This window comes from Ovis aries, chromosome 14 (genome assembly GCF_016772045.2).
Source record: "Ovis aries strain OAR_USU_Benz2616 breed Rambouillet chromosome 14, ARS-UI_Ramb_v3.0, whole genome shotgun sequence".
Lineage (NCBI taxonomy): Eukaryota > Metazoa > Chordata > Mammalia > Artiodactyla > Bovidae > Ovis > Ovis aries.
The window spans coordinates 61439322-61465691 of record NC_056067.1 but is presented as its reverse complement, the minus strand read 5'-3'; the positions used below and the strand labels follow the sequence as shown (position 1 = coordinate 61465691).

Here is a 26370-nt window from a genome sequence, read left to right as displayed (position 1 = left end):
GCATGGGGCGGGTAGGGTGGCAGGGAGGCAGGTCTGGCTGCTCACCACTCAAAACCCAGTAAACAGGCCAGGCTGGTGGAAAGGAAAATTTGCTTTATTTCAGATGCTGGCAACTGGGGGGGGGGGGGGGGGGGGAGGGTGGCAGACATCTGTCCAAAAGCCAATTCCCCCACTCCCCCAGCTGACAAGCAGAGTGTGAGAGCATTTATAGACAGAGTTGGGGGAGGGGGTTACATGCAGAAACAGCATGGTCATTTCTATATCTTCAATTGGTCTTCAGTGGTCTGACTACCATCATCTTGGTTGTTTTCAGTCAGTTCAGTCACTCAGTCATGTCTGACTCTTTGTGACCCCATGTACTGCAGCATGCTAGGCCTCCCTGTCCATCACCAACTCCCGGAGCCAGCTCTTATTCACGTCCATGGAGTCAGTGATGCCATCCAACCCTCTCATCCTCTGTCGTTCCCTTCTCCTCCCACCTTCACTCTTTACCAGCATCAGGGTCTTTTCCAGTGAGTCAGTTCCTCATATCAAGTGGCCAAAGTATTGTGGTTTCAGCTTCAGCATCAGTCCTTCCAATAAATAGTCAGGACTGATTTCCCTCAGGATTGATTGGTTTGATCTCCTTGCAGTCTAAGGGACTCTCAAGAATCTTCTCCAGCACCACAGTTCAAAAGCATCAATTCTTCGGCTCTCAGCTTTCCTTCTAGTCCAAATCTCACATCCATACATGACTATTGGGAAAACCATAGCTTTGACTAGATGGACCTTTGTTGGCAAAGTAATGTCTCTGCTTTTTAATATACTGTCTAGGTTGGTCATAGCTTTGGTTGTTTTAGGTACAGTTTATCTTTAGTTCCGGGGTGCACTTGTTCCCATTTCTTTGGGGTCAATTCTCAGAATGGTGGCAGCTCAGGTCCTGGGTACAGTCTGGCCATCATGTAGTTAACTTCTCCACCTGAGATTTTAGTATCTATAAGACAGCTCACAGGATGTGGCTCAGAATATTATCTACAGCCCTTGAGAAAGGACTAAAGATCCTTGACTGTGCTTAATGACTATATTATTATTATTTAGTCTCTTTAGACTGTTATCCTTTGAAAATTTCAGCATTTCTCACTTCTTCTTTGACTAAAGTGTTTCACAGGCAAAAAGCAGGCAGAGAACATGATGGGGCAGGTGGGCAATGATCATAAGAGTCTTCCTCTGTTTCAAGAGGAAGAAATAAAATATTAACTTGCACATAAGCAGTGTCTTCTTGTGCCTATTTCCAGGGAAAACACATAGATTGTCACATGGGAAGGAAACATGGGTAACAATGTATTGTGACAAGATCTGTACTTTAGGGGTTTCCTGGCAGTCCAGTGGTTAAGACTTTGCCTTCTAATGCAGGGAGTGCTCGTTCAATACCTGGTAGTGGAACTAAGGTATGTGGGCATACCTCACAGCCAAAAAACCAAAACATAAACAGAAGCAGTAAAGACTTTAAAAATAGTCCGTGTTAAAAAAAAAAAATAGAGCTGCACTTTAGAGAATTTTCTGGAGATCCAGGAGTTAGGACTCAGCACTTTCACTGCCATGACCAGGGTTCAATTCCTGGTCAGGAAACTAAGACCTTGCAAACTGTGCAGTGTGGCAAAAAAATAAGAAAAAAAAAAACAAAAAACATAACAAATTTTAAAAAGAATTGCATTTTAAACATGAGAAAACTGATGGGTTGGAAGCAGAGGGGAAGGAAGAAATATATTGTCCAGTCAATAACACAAGAAATCTAGCACAGCCATATTAATATCAGATAAAAGATTTTAAGAAAAAGAATACTAAATAAAATGGGTTATTTTACAATGAGAAAGAGAAATGATTTTTATCTCTTCCCCAGATTTACTGAGATATATATCACATTGTATAATAAGCACTTTATTTTTCTGTCACAGACTCTTAGATTTATGTACTGGAGGTGATGAGGAAAAGTTCTTTAATTGAAAAAATAAAGACCCTGCATTGCCAGAGGTGAGGGAAGAGGGTGGGAAGTAATGGTTGGTTTATGAATGGTTATGACTGGGTAGAACTAAAGACAGGAAGTGAAACTAGAAAAGTAAAAATAAAAGGTGTTACTGAAAACTATAATGCTTGAAACAGAGATTATGGACATGAAAGATATTGGTAATCATGAAGTAGAGGACTGTTCGTGGGAATGAGCAACTGCAGGAGAGAGAAGAGGGGATGGAGGTCAAGACACTGAGCCACAAAGTTGCTAAATGAATTTAAAAACAGATAGAAGAGGATGAACAGAATCAGGAAAATCCTGCAAGTTCACCATCCTGCAAGTCTACTGAAATACAGGCTGGGAAACAATGGAGAGTGAAACTGTTGGGTGAAACTCCAATGGAGGAGGCTGACATCACCTGATTGCTGCCCTTCCCTTACTGCTGGGGACAGCCAGATATCCCGTGTTACCCTGTGTGCTGTAACAGGCAACACAGAACACCGCTTGGAACACAGCCCTGATGAAAAGCTGAATCAGATTGTCCTCAAGCCTCTAGATCAACTACAGCTCATCGTGAACATAAGGGATAGATTCACAGTTCGAGTGAAAACACAATCAGCCAAAACCAGGATGTTGACAATTCCCCAGGGCAGAAAAATGATCCAGCATTTATACCAATTAAATGATATGACCCACAGCTATAAAAAGGAATGCATTTGACTCAGTTCTAATGAGGTGGATGGACGTAGAGCTTTTAATACAGAGTGAAGTAAGTCGAAAAGAGAAGAACAAATATCCTACATTAACGCACATGTATGGAATCTAGAAAGATGGTGGTACTGATGAACCTTTCTGTCGGGCAGCAGTAGAGACGCAGACATAGAGAATAGACTGTGGACACAGTGGGGGAAGGAGAGGGTGGGACGAATTGAGAGAGGAGCATTGAAACATTTCCATTACCAGGTGTAAAATAGATCACTAATGGGAAGTTGCTCTATAACCCAGGGAGCTCAGACCCAGTGCTCTGTGACAACCTAGAGGGGTGGATGGGGTGGGAGGTGGGAGAGGAGGCCCAAGAGGGAGGGGACATATGTGTACCTATGGCTGATTCATGGAAATGTGTAGTGGAAACCAACATAATATTGTAAAACAATTATCCTTCAGTTGCAATTTTTTTTAAAAAGTTGTGTGAAATGGATTTCAGATGAACTATCTCCAATGCTCCCTGTTGTTAAAGTGGGGAGTGCTCTTTCCTTCTTAGTCTCTGATGCCTATTTTAGTTCCTGGCACATAGTCGTCTCTAGGGCAACATTAAATGCCTGAACTCTGTCCACTACTTCCTTTACCTGGCCACACATTTTATGCAATAGCAACATCATATTGTGGAAACAGTTAAACTTTGCTGTTCTTGGAACAGAAACACATCCCGCCTTTATACTCTAAGGTTTTTTGACCGAAGTCTGCAACAAAGACACAGAAAAGGCAAATTACCAGGAGGAAGGATTATATACAGGAGACAACAAAAGTATAACTTGCTAAATGATTAAAGCTACAGGCTTCGGTACCTAACTCAGTAGAGGGGTGTAGGGAGAAAGGGTTTTATTGGAAGAACAAATGGATTTCTTTGGGAAAGACAAATAAATTAAGAAACCAGAGATGAGACACTTTATAATAATGTTTGTCTCTGCAGGTGTGAGTGGTCTTTCCTGCTTCTTCAGGCTAGAAAACTCTGAAAGAGTGATTTTTTTTTTTAACGTAAGTGTCTTTGTTTTTAATTGGAGGATAATTGCCTTACAACTTTCTGTTGGTTCCTGCCATACATCTGCATGAATCAGCCCTGGGGAGACCTGTCCCTCTTGAGCCTCCCTCTGACCCCATCCCACCCCTCTAGGTGTCACAGAGCATCAGGTCTGAGCTCCCTGTGTCATATGGCAAGTTTCCACTGGCCATCTGCTTTACACATGGTCACGTGTATGTCTCCATGCTACTCTCTCAATGCATCCCACCCTCTCCTTCCCCCACTGTGTCTACAATTATTGTCCTAGTTTTACTCACTGTCCTCCTCTTGGGAGCAGCCTCTCCCAGAGAGGAACTATCTGGCAGCCGTACTTACCAGAACTTTCTGCTTTGAGTCTGATAAGAGAGGCTCGGAGACGACTTCTTCTTGCATCCATTGCATCTCCAATGTCTTCTTTTAAAATAATCTTCCTGACTACTGAGCCTGTACTCTAGAGCCCCTGTGCCACAGCTGATTCCTGTGACCCTAGGATCCGTGCTCCCCAGGAAGAGAAGCCTGAGCACCGCGGCTAGAGAGCAGCCTCCCCATCACTGCAAATGGAGAAAGCCCCGCAGCACGAAGACCCTGCCCAGTCAACAAGAAACAGGGAAGGGGCTCAGATGGTAAAGACTCCGCCTGCAATGCAGGAGACCCTGGTGCAAACACTGAGTTGGGAGAATCCCCTGGAGAAGGAAACAGCAAGCTACTCCAGTATTCTTTCCTGGAGAACCTGATGAACAGAGGAGCCTGGTGGGCTACAGTCCATGATGTTACAAAGAGTTGGACACGACTGAGCAACTAACACTACACTTTTCCTACCAACTTTGGGGTTTCAAATGAGTCCTCACTCAACCAACTAAAACTTTCTAAAATAGGTTAAGCCATTTCATCTTGTGTGGCTGTTTGGGTTTTGCTGTGTTTTGTTTAGTTTACAATATTATTAATCAACTATACTTCAATGTTAAATAAAGTTAATGTGAGAGTCAGTCAAGTAGTGCATTTATGTCTCCTTTTACTCCCTGATAGCTCAGTTGGTAAAAATCCTCCTGCAATGCAGGAGACCCCGGTTCGATTCCTGACTCAGGAAGATCCGTTGGAGAAGGGATAGGCTACCCACTCCAGTATTCTTGGGTTTCCCTTGTGTCTCAGCTGGTTAAGAATCCACCTGCAATGAGGGAGACCTGGGTTTGATCCCTGGGTTGGGAAGATCCCTGGAGAAGGAAAAGGCTACCCACTCCAGTATTCTGGCCCGGAGCATCCCATGGACTGTATAGTCCATAGGTTCGCAAAGAGCAGGACACGACTGAGTGACTTTCACTTCACTTTGCTGCTTTGTGCCCAGGGTTTTAGCACGTGGGTCACTTGACTCGGGTCAGAATCTAGTCAACACTTCACTAGCATCCTCCAAAGCTGCAACGTTCCCCTCTCACTCTCGGGTTTTTCCTTCCAGGAGGAGCAAGGCTCCTGATCTCTTGCATCGTTTTCCTTCTCTGTCTCTGTGCTCAGCTCTCCCAGCAAACAGAGCTCCCTGAAGAAGTGGACCAAGTCACACCCCCTTTACCCTCTTCCATCCTTTGTGCAAGGCTGGGTGCACGTGAGATGCTGGTTCCATGTTTGTGTTGCTTGAATTGACATCAGAGGCTTTAAGCTCCCCTTCTCCTGGTTGGGGTCCAGCTGGGCTTCTGTGTCCCCCCACACTGGAGTGTCTCAGGTCATGTGCAGACAGTGGGGAGTCCAGCAAGAGGACTGGGAGGGAGCAGGGTTGTAAGTCGTGTCCCAAGTCTTACAGCTCATGCGTCTCATGGTCCTTTATGATCAAATGAGTTCAAGTGTCCATGGAAAGACTCAATTAACAATCTAACTGGAATAAAAGAGTTTTATTTGAGCCAAGCTGAGCACTATAGCCTGGGAGGCAGCCACTTAAATAACTCTGAAGAACTGCTCTGGTTTTCTTCTTCTTCTTCTTTTTTTTTTTTTTTTTGCCCAGCTTCATGGCATGAAGAAGGAGGGGAGGGTGGAAGGTCCTTAGTTCTCAAACCAGGGATCGAACCCATGCCCACTGCAGAGGACGCACTGAGTACTGCCAGGGAATTCTCAGAACTGTCCCACTGAAGCATGGTTTCCAGCACAGTCTTATGCCCCATCCAAACAGAGAACATGCATCGCACATGACAGGGTGTATTCCTTCAGGGTTTCAAAAGAGACAGACTCAGTATGTAGACAGTGAGACAGCAGAACCCTGGTGTCCGGGAAGGGAACCTTATCTTGGAGGGAGTGTTAATATGGATGCCATTAGAAGGAGTTACTCGTTCTTATCTTCAAACCAGACGCTCTTTACCTCAATGGTTAAAGCAGATAAGCTGTGAGAGTTAAACAAGCTGTTTTAGTTCACACACAGTTCAAGATGAACCATGTATAAGCAAAATGACTTTCCCATACCTCAATATGTGAACATCTTCTCCATCACAAGCAGATAAAAATCTTAGAACTTTATGCTCTAGCAATTCCACCTCTGAGGATATACCAAAAAGAACTGAGAGTGCACCCATGGTCACAGCAGCATTTTTCACAATAATTAAAACATGAAGGCAACCCAAGTGCCCACTGACCAAAGAATGGATAAGCCAATGTGATAGGTACCAATAATAGAGTATTACTCAGCACTAGAAAGGAAGGGAATTCTAACACATGATGGATGCAGCTTGCAGATATCATACGCAGTAAAATCAGCGTGACTACACTTGAGAACTATTGTGTGATTCCATTTAAGTGAAGGCTCTAGAGTCATCAGATTCATAGAGACAGAAAGTAGAATGATGATTGCCAGGAACTGGAAAAGGAAAAAGAAGGAATTGTTGTTTAACGGGAACAGAGAGTCAGCATTGCCAGGTGAAAAATGTTCTGGAATTTGGTTGCACAAAATATGAATATACCTAACATGACTGAGGGGCTTTCCAAGTGGCACTAGTGGTGAAGAACCCGGGTGCCCATGCAAGACATGTAGGAGACCTGGATTCAATCCCTGGGTGGGGAAGATCCCCTGGAGGAGGAAATGGCAACCCACTCCAGTATTCTTGCCTGGAGACTCCCACAGGCAGAGGAGCCTTTCGGGGTTGCAAAGAGTTGAACATGACTCAAGTGACTTAGCACACACACACACACACACACACACACACAGAACATGATTAAACTGGACACAACATGAATTAAACGGTAAATTTTGTTATGTGTACTTCATTACAACAAAGAAAACATCTCAGGGCCTTCCCTGGTGGTGGAGAATCTGCTGGCCAATGCAGGAAACTCAAGTTCAATCCCTGATCCAGGAAGATTCAACATGCCTTAGAGCGACTAAACCTGTGCCCTGCAATTCCTGAGCCCGTTCTTAGAGCCAGGACTACTGAGGCCACAAGGCACAGCTAGTGCAGCCCGCCCACCCCAGAGCCTGTGCTCCACAACAAGAGAAGTCGCAGCCATGAGAAGGTCCTGCACCGCCACAGAGTAGCCCCCACTCACTGCAACTAGAGAAAGCCTGCGCACAGCCACAGAGACCAAGCACACCAATCAATAACCTAATTAATTAATACAAAATCATCTTAACTACTTAAAAAAAAGAAAACCCTCTCAGAACCTCCCCCGAGGGTAACCACAGAGGAGTCAGGGCTGATAGCAACACAGCAGATGGTCCCCGCCCGCCCAGCCCCATCTCCACCGCAACAACCCAGGGGTGAGGACTGTCTTCTGTGCTCAGGACTCCCCGCTTCAGTTCTTGGAGATGTCTCAGCTCCAGCCCCGCACAGCTTAACCTCAGCCTCCCTGACTGACCCAGTGCTCCAGGCTCTGCTCCAAGGATCCAGTAAGTCTTGGGTCACTCTCTTCTGTGGGAGACTGGGCGCTGAGTTCAAATCCTCCCAAAGAGACCTCTGCAATCCCAGAGTGCAGAGGGGTCAGCCTGGCTTCTGACTGAGGGTGGAGAGACCCATTTTCCGTGGAGATGAAAACAGGAGCTGGAAGCTCTTGTGTTTTGTGTGAGAATCAGTGTGTGTGTGTGGGGGGGGGGTGGGGTGGGCAGCGGGAGGGGAGGTTGGATCAGTGCATGGAGGTTCTTGCGTGTGTGCTAAGTCACTTCAGCCTGTCTGACTCTTTGCGACCCTATGTACTGTAGCCCGCCAGGCTCCTCTGTCCATGGGATTCTCCAGGTAAGAATACTGGAGTAGGTTGCCATTTCCTCCTCCAGGGTATCATTCCAACTCAGGGATCGAACCAGTGTCTCCTATGTCTCCTTCATTGGCAGGCAGGCTATTTATCACTCTGTTTTTTGGGGGGAGGGGGGTACTTGCGCTCAAACAATAGTGAAGATTGTCCTTATACAGGGCCTATAATATGTGGACCATCCACTTCAGTCTCTTGTATACCGTCCGCCTTTTGAGTCTATAAGCTCCTCATCTGCTGATACGAGGGAACTGTGAAGGACCTGCGTGTCAGCAGATGCTGGTGTCTGTAGGGGATGATGGTAGGTTGTTGTTCAGTCACTCAGTCATGTCCGTCTCTTCGCGACCCTGTGGACTGTGGCACACCAGGCTTCCCTGTCCTTCACCATCACCTGAGTTTGCTCAAGTTAAGGCTATGTTGATTTATATTAAATCACCTTAGGGTTTGTTACACCCAGCAACACTTTGACGCTGGTCTCTATTATTTATCATTGGCAACAACAACAGCAAAAAGGTAGTAAAATATACATAACATAATATTTACCATCATAACCGTTTTTTGAAAAATTCAGCCCCAACACCCACATGGTTCACACAGTTCCCCCTTGGGGATCTGTGGGTGGGGTAGTTCCGCCCCCCCCACCCCCGCCTCCCCCCCCCAGGGATCAAATGCAGGTACATGACAGTGAAAATTCTTACTCCGAGCCACTGGACTGCCAGGGAATTCCCATCTACATCATTTTTAAGTGCACAGTTCAGTAATGTTAAGTATATTTACATTGCTGTCCAGCCAATCTGAAGAGCTCTTTTGTATCTTGTAAAATGGAAACTGTGCCCCATGTAACCATACCTCCCCATTTCCCCCTTAACCCCAGCCCCTGGCAAACCACCATTCTACTTTCTGTCTCTGTGGCTCTGACTCCTCTCGATACTTCATGGAAGTGGAATCATACGGTATTTGTATATTGGCGAGTGGCTTAAGGGTGGCTCAGATGGTAAAGAATCTGCCTGCAGTGCAGGAGATCTGGGTTCAGTCCCTGGGTTAGGACGATCCCCTGGAGGAGGGCATGGCAACCCACTCCAGCATCCTTGCCTGGAGAACCCCATGGACAGAGGAGTCAGAGGGGTTGCAAAGACGTGACTGAGCAACTGACACACGCAGACAAGGGAGTGACAGGAAGCTTCTCCAAGCCTCCTGGGTCTTAATTACCTTTAGCTCATAAAGAATCCCTGAGCCAAAGTGGCACATTTGGGAAGATGAATTCTCACCCCCCTCACTTCTTTTCAAGCAAATCTTCGAGTAATCTTGAAACATTAAAAATCTTCTTTATGTTTGAAGAAACCAAGTTCACACAGAGAGAACTTGCCCAATGTGTCCTTTTACCACCTGCTCCCCATCCCTCCATTCCTCTCTGGAATTGAGCTTCCAGGGTCAAGGGCAGATGGACCTGCTTGATGACTTCATGTCTTGCTTTCTCAGCAGATCGTAGCCTTCTCAACTATGTCTCTGATGCTGGGTCAGTATCTTCGCCAGTTTGGTCAGAAGCTGGTCCGCAGAAAGCCACAGTTCAGGGAGGAACCTGAGAGTTCTGAGACCCATCCTCCGAACACCCTGGACCTGGTGGTGATAGGTTTGGACAACATGTTGGGAGCTGGCATATACATCCTGATTGGGGGAGTGGCCAAATACGTAGCTGGACCAGCAATCATCCTTTTCTTACTGGTGGCCAGCCTGACTACTGTGTTGTCTGGGCTCTGCTATGTCGAGTTGGCAGCTGGAGTAGAAAGACCTGGCACTGTGTATTTCATCAGCTATGTCACAATGGGACAACTGTACGCCTTCATCAGTGGCTGGAACCTCTTACTGTATTTAATTATTGGTGAGACGATGGGGAGCGGGGAGAAGTGGGCCTTAAGATGCAGAAAGTAGGAGAGATGAGTGGCAGCTGCACTCATTCATCAGAACCCTGTTATCCACCCTCGGGGCAGGGTTGGGAGAGGGGGAATGGTGGCAGGAAAACTGCACAACCTCATTGCACGCAGGTCTATCCTGCTTTCCTTAAATGATGGACCGAGAAACCAGAAGAAAGGGAACTGGAGGGAGCGGGTGAGAGGGAGGCAAGTCCCTAGGCTCATCCCCTGACCACAGTGAAGTCTTTGCTCAGCTGTTGCCTTCCTGGATTTTCTCTTACACCTCAATTTCACAATTCAACTCTGATCTAGTCCCTCCAACTCCCATTTACCTGTGTTTCTTTGTTTTCCATCACTTCTATCTCCTAGCATATTAAATAGTTGGCCTTTTTGTGAATCACCTGGGTCTCCCCTGTCCGCCCCATGAGAAACTCTTTGAGATCGGGTGTTTGTTTGCTCACCTCCTGCTCTAAATATCTCACACGGCGCATAATAGGGTTTCAGTTTCTGTCTGCTTGTAAACATTCCTCCTTCTGTTGCTGCAGCCACTGCCTGTATAGCCCAGGCCTGGAGCTCCACCTTTGACAGCCTGATTGGGAACCACATCTCTGAGGCATTAGGGGGAACTTTCTCTCTGCAAATGCCCTCCTTCCTGGCCTCGTTTCCAGACTTTCTTGCCCTGGGCCTGGTGCTGCTGCTCACAGGTGAGAGAAGACCAGAGACAAAAGGGAAGAGCAGGTGGAGGGGGAGCTGTCATGGGGAAGGCTCGAAGGCAGAAGGGTGGGGAATTAGGACTGGGAAAATGGTTTGGAATAAGAAAGAGAGGAAGGCAAGACAGAGAGCATTTTTTCCTACCCTTGGACTATTGGTCATTTAGGTTGGATCATTCTTAGGTGGGGGGGGGGTGCTGTCCTGTGCATTTCTGTTTTTAAAAAATTGTTGTTGGGGGAATTCCTGGTTGTCCAATTGGTTAGGACACTATGCTTTCACTGATGAAGTTTTGGGCTCAATCCTTGGTCAGAGAACTAAGATCCCACATGACAAGTGGGGTACCCCCCAAAAAAATCATTCTTGGATGTTGAGTAGCACCTACAATCTTTATGTACTAGGTACCAGTGACACCCAACCCCCAAAGTGTGACAATGGGATGTCAACAGGCAGGGCCAATGTCCCTTGGAGCACAAAATCACCCCAGCTGGGAATCATTTACCTAGAACAACAAGTTTCTTCCTCTATACTGAGATCAAAGCTGTGTGTGTGTGTGTGTATGTGTGTGTGTGTATGTGCGTGTGTGTGTGTTTAACTGAGAGGAAATTCATGTAAATTTAACCATTTTATTGTTTTTCCCAGCTTTAAGTAAGTGTTAGTCGCTCAGTCGTGCCCACCTCTTTCCCATGGACTGCAGCCCACCAGGCTCCCCTGCCCACGAGATTTTCCAGGCAAGGATACTGGAGTGGGTTGCCATTTCCTTCGCCAGGGGATCTTCCCAACCCAGAGATCAAACCCGGGTCTCCTGCACTGCAGGCAGATTCTTTACTGACTGAGATACAAGGGAAGATATAATTCACTTCATGGCAAATAGATGGGAAAAATGGAAACAGTGAGAGGCTTTATTTTCTTGGGCTACCAAATCACTGCAGATGGGACTGCAGCTATGAAATTAAAAGGCACTTGCTCCTTGGAAGGAAAGCTATGACAAACCTAGAAAGTATATTAAAAAGCAGAGGCATCAGTGCTGACAAAGGTCTGTCTAGTCAAAGCTCTGGTTTTTCCAGTAGTCTTGTACAGATGTGAGAGTTGGATCATAAAGAAGGCCAAGTACCAAAGAACTGAGGCTTTTGATTGTAGTGCTGGAGAAGATTCTTGAGGATCTCTTGGGCTGCAAGGAGATCCAATCAGTCCATCATAAAGGAAATCATTTCTGAATATTCATTGAAAGAACTGATGCTGAAACAGAAGCTCCAATACTTTGGCCACCTGATGAGAAGAACTGACTCATTGGAAAAGACCCTGATGTTGAGAAAGACTGAGGGCAGGAGGGGAAGGGGACGACAGAGGATGAGATGGCTGGATGGCATCACCGACTCAATGGACATGAGTTTGAGCAAACTGTGGGACTGGTGTGCTGCAGTCCATGGGGTCGCAAAGAATCAGACATGACTGAGCAACTGAACCGCAACAACAGCTGACATACAGCATTGTAAAAGTTTAAGATGATCTAATAGACATGGATATTGTGAGATGATGGTCACAGTAAGAAAATATCCATCTGCAGGTGTCCAACTCAGTGGCACTTAGTACATTCCCAGTGATGTGAAACTACCAGCCCATCCAGTACCAAACATTTTCATCACAGCAAAAGGAAACCCTGTACCCACTGAGCAGTCACTGCCATCTGTGCACAACCACCAACCACCAGCCCTGGGCAGCCACTAGTGTGCTTTCTGTCTCTCTGCATTTAGTTACTTATTTCTCTAGCCTCACTGCAATGCATGGGGAACTTCCCAGACCAGGGATTGAACCTATGCTCCCTGTAGTGGAAGCTCAGAGTCTTAACCAATGGACCACCAGGGGAGTCCTGGATTTAGTTATTTTGTTGTCTCATTTTCCATTTTTCCCACAGGACTCCTGGCTCTGAGAGTTTATGAGTCAACCCTGATTTACAAAGTGTTCACAGGCTTGAACATTTTGGTTCTCAGCTTCATCATCGTCTCTGGCTTCATTAAGGGAGACCTGCACAACTGGAAGCTCATGGAACAGGGCCACCAATTGGCTGCAGCTGGATCTGGTGATGCCTACAGGTTAGGAGGGTACCCTTGGTTGTAGTAATGCATGTGTGTGTGGTGTGCAGAGTTGGGAACATGGTGGGAACTAATGAGACCTGGGGTGATTGTCCAAGAATGGGGGTCCCTGGAGCCCAGGACCTGTGGTACTAAGGGAGGAGCCCAGTAGAGATGGCCGAACACACCTCATCCACGTTCTTCCTCTTTGCTTCTCTCACCATAGCTTGGGCCTTCGGAGTTCTGGAAGGTTTGGGCCTTTTGCTTTTGATGCAATTCTCCGGGGAGCAGCTACATGTTTCTACGCATTTGTTGGTTTTGCTGGCATTGTCAGTGCAGGTAACATGGGCATCGTGTGTCCCATCAGGGTTTGGGAACAGAATGGGCTGCCCTTGGGCACAGGGGTGAGTAGAAGGTCAGGCTGCTTTTGAAGGTTGAAGAGTAAAGTGAGTTTGGTGATTTCACCCCAGTGTGTTTACTGACCCAATACCTCCTCCTGCAGGGAGCAAAGCCAGCCGTCTTCAGTGGTCCATGCCCTTGGCTGTCGTCATCTCCTTCTTCATCTGCTTTTTGGTGTGCTTTGGTGTCTCGGCGGCCCTCACCCTCATGGTGCCCTACTACCTGATTCAGCTCGAGAGCCCCTTGCCGCAGGCTTTCATCTGTGTCGGGTGGGACTCTGCCAAATATGTCGTGGCTGTTGGCACCCTCTGCATTCTTTTATACAGGTCAGTCTCATGGTTTTCTCTTCATCTACTGTCAGACGCTCGGGTATCCCCAGCTCTCGGGACTGAGAGATGAGAGAAAGGCATCTTCCCCAAGTAGACCAGGGAGCAAAAGCCACGGTCTCTCCTGCTTCTGCCCCTTCTCACACATTCCCATTTTCTCTTCCAGCCTTCTGAGCATCATGTTTATCATGGCTCAGTTGACCTATGCAATGGCAGAGGATGGGCTCCTTTTCCGGGGACTTGCCTGGATCCCTGCCCCCACCGATGCCCGCACCATCATGATCCGCACCACCAATGCCTGCATCATTGTCCGCACCGTTGCCCCCACAGGAACCCCCATCATGGCTGTTTTGGTTCCTGGAACTCTTGCAGGTGAATAAACAAAACTCACCCTTTTAAAATCATACTTCTTAACTTGCATATTTCCAGTGGTTTCTCACTCTTATCCCACTGTCTTTGCTCCCTCATCCCAGCGGTCATGGCGTTACTCTTCGACTTCACTGACCTGGTGGTCCTCATGTCATTTCATTCCCTGCTCGCTTACTTCCTGGTGACATTTTCTGTCCTTGTCCTCAGGTGAGACCCCATGACACCTGGACTGGGCCCAAGGTCTTTGACTTGTAAGGGTTGATGGGGAGGGAATCATCTTCCACCTTCATGCTGCCTCTTCAATGTCCTGCTACCATTGATTGGGGAAAGAGAGGCATTAGACAGACTGATGTTGGATCAGCGGTAGGGTCTGTTACTACTATTGCTTTAACATTTCTAATTCAGGTGTCAACGAGCCCAGAATGGAAGCCAGGAGAAAACAGAGGAGGAAACTGAGACAAACCCTGAAGTTGAAGGAGGTCCTTTGGAATCTGAACCTGAAGCAGGAATCTCAGGCATTCTAAAGAGTCTGTGGTTCCCTCCCAGCACCATCCCCACCTGGAAATCTGGCCGGATTGTCTATGGATGTGCCTCCCTGCTTGGTGAGCAGTGGGATTTCTCCTTGGTCATATCCTGAAATTGACAGGATGGTACTGGAGTGTGTATTTTGTCAGTTGAGGAGTCTTGGAGATATGATGGCCCCTCCTGATGTGGGCAGCCTGGGGAGGGATGTGACCCGAGGCCCTGACATCTTTGTCTTCTGGGTCCAGCCTGTTCTCCACCTTGACCCTTGCAGTGCTTCTGCTGATAATCCTGAGCCTGATCCTGTACCGGTGGTCCAGCCAGGTGTTCTCTGGAGACCCCGTGCTCACAACAGTGGCTGTGCTGCTGCTGCTGCTCATCACTGGGGTCACAGTCATCATCTGGAGGCAGCCCCAGAACCCCAGTACTCTTCCATTCAGGGTAGGTGACCTCATGTGCCCAAAGTGTCCACCTCAAGTGAAGGAGGTCTGCGTGCTTTAGGTCTAAACATCATTTGCTGGACAGGCAACGAGGGGATTTGCGGAAACCAATGAACTCTGCCCTGATCCACACTCAGTGCTTTACAAACTCAGTCTCACTAAGCACTGAGCACACAGTCTGAGTACAACTGGAGTCTTCCTGCCCACATGGGGTAGAGTCCCCCTTTCAGACATCTGGGGTGTGTTCAGGAATGAACTGACTTTGCTCACAGGTCCCTGCTATGCCTGCTGTCTTCCTGGTGAGCACCTCTGTGAATATTTACTTAATGATACAGATGACCACTCGGACCTGGGCCCAATTTGGCATCTGGATGGCGACTGGTGAGTGGTTTTCTGGGTTACAGAGCTTCTTGAGTGACAGAGCCCAATATTCTTCCTACTACCTCTCTCCTAAACTGTACCAGACACCATGATAGGAGCCCTATTGGGTATTTGTAAATGAGGAGAGCACCTACTTTCCCTTCTCATTGTCTCATTCCCCTCCTAGGATTTGCCATATACTTTGGATATGGGATCCGACACAGCCTGGAGGAGAACAATGATCAACAGCCAGCAGCCTCCACTTCTAAGACTTAACAGAAACATCCCTAGTGATGAATTGTCTTAACTACAGGACATGGATGCTGTGTGGAATCCCTCCATGCCCTGGAAGATCTGCTGGTTCGAGGGGCACCGTGAGCCTCTATGGACTGTGAAGGCGGAATGCATTTACGGCTGTGTATTTATTGCTAGTGGACAAGGTGACTTCAATGCTGTAAATGCTGACAGAAACATTTAAAAGCATAATACACATCCAGAAAAGTGAATTTTCATGAAAAATGTACAAAAATGTAACCAGAAACCAAAGGAAGAAATAAAATATTAACTTGAATATAAGCAATGCCTCCTTGTGCCTGTTTCCAGTGAAAACACATAAGCTGTCACATGGGAAGGAAACACAGGTAACCATATATTGTGACAAGAAAGTGAAAGTTGCTCAGTTGTTTCCGAGTCTTTGTGACCCTATGGACTATACAGTCCATGGAACTCTCCAGGCCAGAATACTGGAGTGGTCAGCCTTTCCCTTCTCCAGGGGATCTTCCCAACCCAGGGATTGAACTCAGGTCTCCCACATTGCAGGTGGATTCTTTACCAGTTGAGCTACCAGGGAAGCCCAAGACACTAGAGTGGGTAGCCTGTCCCTTCTCCAGTGGATCTTCCTGAGCCAGGTATCGAACTGGGGTCTCCTGCATTGTAGGCGGATTCTTTACCAACTGAGCTACCAGGGAAGCCCATATTATGACAAGAGTTGCACTTTAGGGGGCTTTCCTGGCCGTCCAGTGGTTAAGACCTGGCTTTCTTATGCACGGGGTGCCTGTTTGATCCCTGGTTGTGGGACTAAGATGCCACATGACTCATGGCCAAAAAAACAGAACATAAAATAGAAGCATTAAAAACTGTAACAATGGTCCACATTAAAAAAATATATATTAAAAACAAAAGAAAAAATGTTACACTTAGGGTATCCCTGGAGGTCCAGGAGTTAGGACTCTGCACTTTCACTGCCATGACCAGGGTTCAGTTCCCAGTCAGGGAACTAAGATTCTAAAAACTGTGCAATGTCGCCAAAAAACAAGAAAAAGAGATTAAAAATGAATTTAAAAGAAAGAATTTCACTTTTTTAAAAAAAATCGAAAATCTAATCAGCTTTATTGAACAACTCATGACTTTAAACATCTTCTCATATTCCTTTTTTTTTTCTGACAGAGCTTATAAAGTGTCCATATTCTTTTTTCTTTAACTATTTGATAGAATTTGAGCAGAGAAGCCATCTGAGCCTGAGCTTTGCTTTGTGGGAGGATTTGTAACTACAAATTCATGTTCCTGTTATCTGGCAACTCAAATCTTTCTTTAGAAAAAAGAGCTGCAATTTAAACATGAGAAAAGAGGTAGGTTGGGAGTAGAAGGAAAGGAACAGATACATCATGCAAAGAGTAACATAGAAAGCCAGCAGAGCAGTATTAATATCAGACAAAGTCGATTGTAAGAAAAAGAGCATAATAACAGATAAAGTGGGTTATTTTACAGTGAGAAAGACAATCGGTCATTTTCATCTTTTCCTCCAGCTTCACTGAGATATAGAATCACACTGTGTAATAAGCAGTTTACTCTTCTGTCACAGACCCTAAGAGTTACACAGTAGAGTTGGTAAGGAAAAGTTCTTAATTGAAAACAACAACAACAACAGCAAAACTCCTGCATTGCCAGAGGTGAGTGACGGGGATGGGAAGTAGCGGTTGATTGATAAACGGTTACAGTTGAGTGGAACTAAAATATGGGACGAAACGGGAAGTCAAAATAAAAGGTGTTGTTGCAAATAGAATGCTTGAAATTGAGATGATAAACATTGAAGATGTTGGTAATAATGAAGTGGAGGACTGTTTGTGGGAACAAGCAACTGAAGTGCAGTGAAGGAGAGCTGGAGGTCAAGATATTGAGTAGCAAATTTATTCAGTTCAGTTCAGTCGCTCAGTCGTGTCCGACTCTTTGCGACCCCATGGACCGCAGCATGCTAGGCCTCCCTGTCCATCACCAACTCCCAGAGTTTACTCAAACTCATGTCCATCGAGTTGATGATGCCATCCAACCATCTCATCCTTTGTCATCCCCTTCCCCTCTTGCCTTCAATCTTTCCCAGCATCAGGGTCTTTTCAAATGAGTCAGCTCTTCGCATCAGGTGGCCAAAGTATTGTCATTAAAACAAACCAAAGTTATTAAATGAATTTTAAAATACATGGAGGAGGATGAACAGAATTAGGCAAAGTCACTGTCTTGCAAGCTCTAATGAAGTCCGATTTAGGACACAATTAATGTGACTGATTCTGTCAGATGAAACTCTGATGGAGGAGGCTGACATCACCTGATTGCTGTTCTTCCCTTACCACTGGGGGACAACCAGATATCCCATGCTACCCAGTGTGCTGTAACAGGCAACACAGAACACCGCCTGGAATACAGTCCTGATGAAAAGCTGAATCAGAAAGTTGTTAAGCCTCTAGATCAACTACAGCTCATCATGAACATAAGGGACAGATTCACATTTCGAGTGAAAACACAATCAACCAAAACGAGAATGTTGACAATTCTCCAGGGCAGAAAAATGGTCCACTTTTTATATTGATTAAATGATATGACCCACAGCTATAAAAAGGAATGCACTTGACTCAGTTCTAATGAGGTGGATGGACATAATGCTTTTAATACAGAGTGAAGTAAGTCAGAAAGAGAATAGATATTATATATTAACATGTATGTATGGAATCTAGAAAGATGGTGCTACTGATGAGCCTATCTGTAGGGCAGCAGTAGAGACGCAGACATAGAGAACAGACTTGTGGGCACAGTGGGGGAAGGAGAGGGTGGGACGAACAGGGAGAAGAGCATTGAAACATTCCCATTACCAGGTGTAAAACAGATAGCTAATGGGAAGTTGCTCTATAACCCGGGAGCTCAGACCCAGTGCTCTGTGACAACCTAGAGGGTGGATGGGGTGGGAGGTGGGAGAGGAGGCCCAAGAGGACGGGACATACATGTACCTATGGCTGATTCATAGCGATGTATGGCGGAAACCAACATAATATTGTAAAGCAATTATCTTCCAATTAAAAATAAATAAATTTAAATATAGATAAATAAATAAACGATATGACCCAAAGTGAAGAGCCAATATGGGCATATCTCAGAGATGTTGAGTCATTGGGGTCGTAAAGAGTCAAACACGACTGAGCAACTGAACTGTAGTATTTTAAAACTGGTAAGCAGAATTGCAATTTCTCTTTGAGGCATTATGCCCCCTAGAGGCTAATTGCTGTGACAGTTGGACAGCGTCTAAACTCTCCACACTTTCAGTTCAGTTCAGTTCAGTCTCTCAGTCGTGTCCAACTGTTTATGACCCCATGAATCGCAGCACGCCAGGCCTCCGTGTCCATCACCAACTTCCAGAGTTCACTCAGACTCACGTCCATCAAGTCAGTGATGCCATCCAGCCATCTCATCCTCTGTCGTCCCCTTCTCCTCCTGCCCCCAATCCCTCCCAGCATCAGAGTCTTTCCAATGAGTCAACACTTCACATGGTGGCCAGACTACTGGAGTTTCAGCTTTAGCATCATTCCTTCCAAAGAAATCCCACGGTTGATCTCCTTCAGAATGGACTGGTTGGATCTCCTTGCAGTCCAAGGGACTCTCAAGAGTCTTCTCCGACACCACAGTTCAAAAGCATCAATTCTTCAGCACTCAGCCTTCTTCACAGTCCAACTCTCACATCCATACGTGACCACTGGAAAACCTTAAACCACTTAATTCCACCCTGTCTAGTTGAATTTTGGAAAAAATTTTTTTTACAGTATTATGAGTCAACTCTACTTCAATTAAAAAAAAAAAAAGAAGATGTAAGAGTCAACTACTACATTTAAGTTCCCTTTTGATGGTCTGTTCTGGGTCCAGAGTCTTATCTGAGGGTTACTTGACAGATTTCAGAATCTAGTCAACCCTTCACGAATACCCCACCCAACTCCCTTCACCACTCTACTTCCCGCTCCGTGGTGGTCCTTTCTGAAGACTAGCACTCCTTACCTCTTACATCCTGTTTCCCTCCTTGCTTATGTGCTCAGCAAACAGAACTCCTTGAAGAAGAAGACAAGGAGGACACCTTCCCATTTACCCTCTTCTACCCCTTTGTGCAAGGCTGGACGCAATTGTGATGCTTATTCAATGCTGTGCTGCTTGAATTAATATCAGATATTAAATTCCCCGTCTCCTGGTTGGGGTCCAGCTGGGCTTGGGGTGCACCCACACTGGAGTGTCTCAGGTCATGTGTGGACTGTGGGGAGTTGAGAAGTGTAAGAGGACTGGGAGGGAGCAGGGTCTGAGTGGGGCCCCCAATTTCACAGCCCATACTTTGCAGGGTCCTTGGTGATCAAATACTTAAGCAGGCAAAGAAATAATCAATAAACAATCTATAATGGGAATAGGGAAGCATTTTGTTTGAGCCAAATTGAGGATTATACTCTAGAGAGATGCTCAGATAACTCTGAGGAACTGCTCTCCTGGAGCACCTTTTCAATACAGTCTTATACCTTGTCTGACCAATGAGCAAACATCACGCATGACAGGATGCACTCCTTCAAGGTTTCAAGAGACAAACTAGTACACAGACAGTGAGACGACAGGACCCTGGTGTCTAGGAAGGGAACTTTATCTTCCAGGGCATGGACCTGTGAGAAGACAGTTGCTCATCCTTATCTTCAAGACAGATTTTCTTTTTTTTAAAATTAGTTTAATTATTTTAAATGGAGGCTATTTACTTTACAATATTGTAGTGGTTTTTGCCAAACATTGACATGAATCAGTCACGATCGCAAATCTATTCCCCATCCAGAACCCCCCTCCCACCTCCCTCCCCATCCCATCCCCAGGGTCATCCCAGTGCACCAGCCCTGAGCACCCAGTCTCATTCATCAAACCTGGACCAGCGATAGGCTTCATATATGATAATATACACATTTCAATGCTATCCTCTCAAATCATCCCACCCTCACCTTCTCCCACAGAATCCAAATGACTGTTCTTTACATCTGTGTCTCTTTTGCTATTTCTCATTTAGGGTCATCGTTACCATCTTCCTAAATTCCATATATATGCATTAGTATACTGTATTGGTATTTTTCTTTCTGGTTACTTCACTCTGTGTAATAGGCTCCAGTTTCATCCACCTCATTAGAACTGATTCAAATGCATTCTTTTAATGGCTGAGTAATATTCCATTGTGTATATGTACTACAGCTTTCTTATCCATTCGCATGCTGATGGACACCTAGGTTGCTTCTATGCCCTGGCTATTATAAACAGTGCTGTGATGAACATCGGGGTACATGTCTCTTTCAATTCTGCTTTCCTCTGTGTATGCCCAGCATGGGATTGCTGGGTCATATTGCAGTTTTATTTTCAGTGTTTTAAGGAATCTCACACTGTTCTCCATAGTGGCTGTACTAGTTTGCATTCCCACAAACAGTGTAAGAGGCTTCCCTTTCTCTGCACCTCTCTAGCATTTACTGTTTGTAGACTTTTTGGATAGCAGACATTCTGACCAGCATGAGATGGTACCTCATTGTGGTTTTGATTTGAATTTCTCTGATAATAAGTGGTCTTGAGCATCTTTTCTTCTGTTAGCCATCAGTATGTCTTCTTTGGAGAAATTTCTGTTTAGTTTTTTGGCCCATGTTTTGATTGGGTCATTTATTTTTCTGGAATTGAGCTGCAGGAGCTGCTTGTACATTTTTGAGATGAATTCTTTGTCAGTTGCTTTGTTTGCTACTCTTTTCTCCCATTCTGAAGGCTGTTTTTCACCTTGCTTATGGTTTCCTTCACTGTGCAAAAGCTTTTCAGTTTAATTAGGTCCCATGTGTTTATCTTTGCTTTTATTTCCATTACTCCAGGAGGTGAGTCATAGAGGATCCTCCTGTGATTTATGTCAAAGAGTGTTTTGCCTATGTTTTCCTCTATGAGTTTTATAGTTTCAGTCTTACATTTAGATCTTTAATCCATTTTGAGTTTATTTTTGTGTATGGTCTTAGAAAGTGTTCTAGTTTCATTCTTTACAATATTCTGGTTTCTGCCTTAAAACAAGGAGGCTCAGTCATAACTATATGTGTATGTCCCCATCCCTCTAGGTCACCACAGAGCTCCAGACTGAGCTCCCGTGTTCTACAGTGGCTTCCACGAGCTATCTGTTTCACACACAATCGTGTATAAATGTCAGTGCTCCTCTCTCAGTTCGTCCTACCCTCTCCTCCTCAACTGTGCCACAAGTCTGTCCTTACATCTGCATCTCCATTCCTTCCCTACAAATAGGTTGATCTGTCCTATTTTTTAGATGCCATACATATGCATGATATACAATATCTGTTTTTCTCTTTCTGAGTTTCTTCACTCTGTATAACAGACTGTAGGTTCATTTACCTCACTACAAGTGACTGAAATTCTTTCCATTTTATGGCTGAGTGATGTTTCGTTATATATATGTACCACATCTTCTTTATCCATTCACCTGGCTGTAGACATCCAGGTTGCTTCCATGTCCTGCCTCTTGTAAACAGCACTGCAAAGAACATTCACGTACATGTATCTTTGTGATTTGGTTTGATTTGACTTTGGTTTTCTCAGGGTTTATGCCCAGTAGTGGATTGCCAGGTTGGATGGTAGTTTTATTCCTAGACTGTTAAGGAATGTCCATCCTGGTCTCCATAGTGGCTGGTCAGTTTACTTTCCACCAACAGTGCAGAAGAGCTCCCTTCTCTCCACATCCCTTCCAGCATTTATTGATTGTAGATTTTCCAATGCTGACCATTCTGACTTCTGTGAGGTGATAGCTCACTGACATGTGGACCCAGTGGGGGAGGAGAGGTTGAACAAACTGGGGGATTAGGTTTGACATGTATACACTACATGTGCAAAACAGATAGCTAATAGGAACCTGCAAAGAGCACAGGCACCTCAGCTTGCAGCTCTGTGATGCCCTAGAGGGTTGGGATGGGGGACGGGGTGGGAGGAGGCCCAGCAGGGAGGGGACACATGTATACATATAGCTATTCACTGGGCTTCCTTCCTTGTGGCTCAGTAAAGGATCCACCTGCCAATGCAGGAGACGCCGGTTTGATCCCTGGGTTGGGAAGATTCCTTGGAAAGGAAATAACAACCCACTCCAGTATTCTTGCCTGGAGAATCCCATGGACAGAAGAGCCTGGCAGGCTACAGTTCATGGCGTGGCACAGAGTCAGACACGACTGAGTGACTAACCAGCAACAAAGCGGATTCACTTCATTATATCACAGAAACTAACACAACATTATAAAGCAATACACCTGTGGCTGAATCACGTCAATGCATGGCAAAAACCACTACAATATTGGAAAGTAATTAGCCTCAATTAAAATAAATATTTTTTAATGTAAAAGAGAACACTCAAATGAATAAAATCAGAAAGGAGATATTATAAATGGTACTTTAAATATACACAGTCTTATAAGAAACTACTATGAAAAACTATATGCCAACAAACTGGATAGCCTAGAAGAAACAGACCAAAATTTAGAAGCATCCAACATATCAAGACAAAATCAGGGTAAAATAAACAATATGAATAACAAGTAAGGAGGTTAAATCAGTGATAAGAAACCTCTCAACACAGAAAAGATAGTTTCACTGGCAAATTTTACAAAACATTTGATTTTTTAAAAGCTATTAAAATGTTGGCCGCGCTAGGTTTTAGTTGCTGCCCGTGGGCTTCCTCTCTGGTTGTGGCGAGGGGCTACTCTTTGCTTTGGTGTGCATGCTTCTTGCAGTGGCTTCTCTTATTGTGGAGCACAGGCTCAGTAGCTGTGGAGCACAGGCTTAGTTGCTCCATGGCACCTGGGATCTCCCAGACCAGGAATCGTGCCCTGCATTGGCTGGTGGATTCTCATCCACTGTGCCACCAGGGAAGTCCAAAGAGTAAGAATATCAACAAACACGAAAAAACTACATTTATTTCTAGACTCCTTCCTTTTACAAGATAGTGGAGAAAACTCGTGGTGTGTATGTGTGTGTGTGTGTGTGTGTGTGCGCGTTCCCAAGAGGCCCCCTCATAATGGAAGAATCTTTGACAATACCGTGATTGGAAATTTTTCATCCTCTTCCCAGGTTATGACTTTTCTCGACTCCCCTGTGATTTAGTTTCCATTCTATCAGGGCTAGCCTGACTTAGGGATTTGGATTGGTTTCCAAATGCAACCAAGACAGAAACCCACTGGTCTAAGGCACAGTGATGAATTCATGTCAAAAACAGGATGCATGGGGGAGGGCAGAAGGCAAGAGAGACAGAGTGAGATGAAGAAGTGTTTCCATCTGAGACAGAAAAGAGGCACAAAGAGGAGGCACAGATGGGAGGACTAACATGCTGAATCCCGGAGTGGGGGGAGGGGAGGGGGGCAGGTTATCAACTGTGAATCACAGGCCACAGTGAACTCAACATCAATGTAAAATATTCACATATAATGTAAATACAAAGCACCCAAACTCAGCGATGGATATAGAATTGAGTGATAATTTCAGACCCTTTAGGAAGTACACAAAAATGAAAAGGAGTTAGTATGGGGTCGCGAAGAGTCAGACACGACTGAGCGACTTCCCTTTCATTTTTCACTTTTGTGCATTGGAGAAGGAAATGGCAATTTCATGAAAAATGTACAGAAATGTAACCAGAAACCAGAGGAAGAAATAAAATATTAACTTGCACATAAGCAGTGTCTTCTTGTGCCTGTTGTCAGTGAAAACACATAGATTGTCACATGAGAAATAAAGATAACGACAGGAAAAAAAAAAAGATTGTCACATGAGATGGAAACACAGGTAACCATATATTGTGACAAGAGCTGTACTTCAGGGGTTTCCCTGGCAGTCCAGTGGTTAAGACTGGCCTTCTAATGCAGGGGGTGCCAGTTCGATCCCTGGTCGTGGGGCTAAGATCCCACATGCCTCACGGCCAAAAAACCAAAACATAAAGCAGAAGCAATACAGACTTTAAAAATGGTCCACATTAAAAAAAAAAAATCTTAAAAAAAAAAGAGTTGCACTTTAGGGAATTTCCTGGAGGTCCAGGATTTAGGACCCAGTGCTTTCACGGCCATGGCCAAGGTTCAATCCCTGGTTGGGGAACTCAGATCCTGCAAACTGTGCAACATGGCCAAAAAATAAGAAAAAAATATAAATGTGAATTTTAAAAAGAGTTGCATTTTAAACATGAGAAAGCAAATGGGTTGGAAGCAGAAGGAAGAGATACACTGCGCAAACAATAACACAAGAAAGATGCATAGCCATATTAATTCAGATGAAAGAGATTTTAAGAAAAGAGAATAATAATAGATAAATGGAATTATTTTACTGAGAAAGAGAAATGATCATTTTCATCTTCTCCCTCAGCTTTACTGAGATATATATCACGCTGTATAATAAGCACTTTACTTTTCTATCACGGACTCTTAGAGTTAGATAGTAGAGATGATGAGGAAAAGTTCTTTAATTGAAAAATAAAAACCCTGCATTGCCAGAGGTGAGGAAAGAGGGTGGGAAGTAATGGTTGGTTGATGAATGGTTACGGTTGTGTGAAAGTTGCTCAATCATGTCCGACTCTTTGCAACCCCATGGGCTATACAGTCCATGGAATTCTCCAAGCCAGTATACTGGAGTGGGTAGCATTTCCCTTCTCCAGGGGATCTTCTTATCCCAGGGATCAAACTCAGGTCTCCTGTATTGCAGGCGGATTCTTTACTAGCTGAGCCACAGGGAAGACCACGGTTATGGTAAGGTGGAACTAAAAGACAGGAAGCGAAACTAGAGAAGTAAAAATAAAAGACGTTACCGAAGAAAATAATGCTTGAAACTGAGATTATGAACAGTGAGGACATTGTTTATTATGAAGTACTCAACTGTTTGTGGGAATGAGCAGCTGCAGTAGAAAGAAGGAGGGATGGAGGTCAAGAAATTGAGCAGCAAAGTTGTTAAGTGAGTTTTTAAAAAAATAGATAGAAGAGGATGAACAGAATTAGGAAAATCTTGCAAGTTCACCATCCTGCAAGTCTACTAAAATACAGGCTGGGAAACAATGGAGGGTGAAACTGTGATGGAGGAGGCTGACATCACCTGATTGTTGTTCTTCCCTTACAACTGGGGGACAGCCAGATATCCCATGTTACCCAGTGTGCTGTAACAGGCAACACAGAACACCGCCCGGAACACAGCCCCGATGAAAAGCTGAATCAGAGTGTCCTCAAGCCTCTAGATCAACTACAGCTCATCGTGAACATAAGGGATAGATTTACAGTTTGGGTGAAAACACAATCAGCCAAAACCAGAATGTTGACAATTCCCCAGGGCAGAAAAATGATCCAGTATTTATACCAATTAAATAGTATGACCCCAAAAAAATAAAAAAATAAAAATAAATAAATAAATAAATAGTATGACCCATAGCCATAAAAAGGAACACATTTGACTCAGTTCTAATGAGGTGGATGGACATACAGCCTTTAATACAAAGTGAAGTAAGTCGGAAAGAGAACAAATATCCTACATTAATGCATATGTATGGAATCTAGAAAGGTGGTGGTACTGATGAACCTATCTGTAGGGCAGCAGTAGAGACGCAGACATAGAGAAGCGACTGCGTCCACAGTGGGGGAAGGAGAGGGTGGGACGAATTGAGAGAGGAGCATTGAAACATTTCCATTACCAGGTGTAAAATAGATCACTAATGGGAAGTTGCTCTATAACCCAGGGAGCTCAGACCCAGTGCTCTGTGACAACCTAGAGGGGTGGATGGGGTGGGAGGTGGGAGAGGAGGCCCAAGAGGGAGGGGACATATGTGTACCTATGGCTGATTCATGGCGATGTATGGCGGAAACCAATAAGCCATTGTAAAGCAATTATCCTCCAATTAACAATTTAAAAAAAAAAAGGTGTGTGAAGTGGATTCCAGATAAACTGTCTCCAATGCCCCCTATTGTTAAAGTGGGGAG

General features: G+C 45.0%; 2 protein-coding genes across 2 annotated transcripts in view; both read left to right on the top strand.

The window, feature by feature from the left end:
* The window catches only part of LOC121816554 (cationic amino acid transporter 3-like), a 62659-nt gene extending 47001 nt beyond the window's left edge, over nt 1–15658 (top strand). The window contains exons 2-12 of the mRNA XM_060399104.1: nt 9456–9855; nt 10432–10590; nt 12510–12687; nt 12893–13005; nt 13169–13391; nt 13558–13763; nt 13865–13967; nt 14166–14362; nt 14557–14723; nt 14995–15103; nt 15270–15658. Of these exons, the coding sequence (XP_060255087.1) occupies nt 9477–9855; nt 10432–10590; nt 12510–12687; nt 12893–13005; nt 13169–13391; nt 13558–13763; nt 13865–13967; nt 14166–14362; nt 14557–14723; nt 14995–15103; nt 15270–15358 (1923 nt within the window). The 5' untranslated portion in view covers nt 9456–9476 and the 3' untranslated portion in view covers nt 15359–15658. The remainder of the gene's footprint in view (nt 1–9455; nt 9856–10431; nt 10591–12509; nt 12688–12892; nt 13006–13168; nt 13392–13557; nt 13764–13864; nt 13968–14165; nt 14363–14556; nt 14724–14994; nt 15104–15269) is intronic.
* LOC121816555 (cationic amino acid transporter 3-like) overlaps nt 7497–26370 on the top strand; it is a 33522-nt gene continuing 14648 nt past the window's right edge. Inside the window, 1 exon segment of the mRNA XM_042232354.2 lies at nt 7497–7620. The gene's annotated coding sequence lies outside the window, so the exon portion shown is untranslated.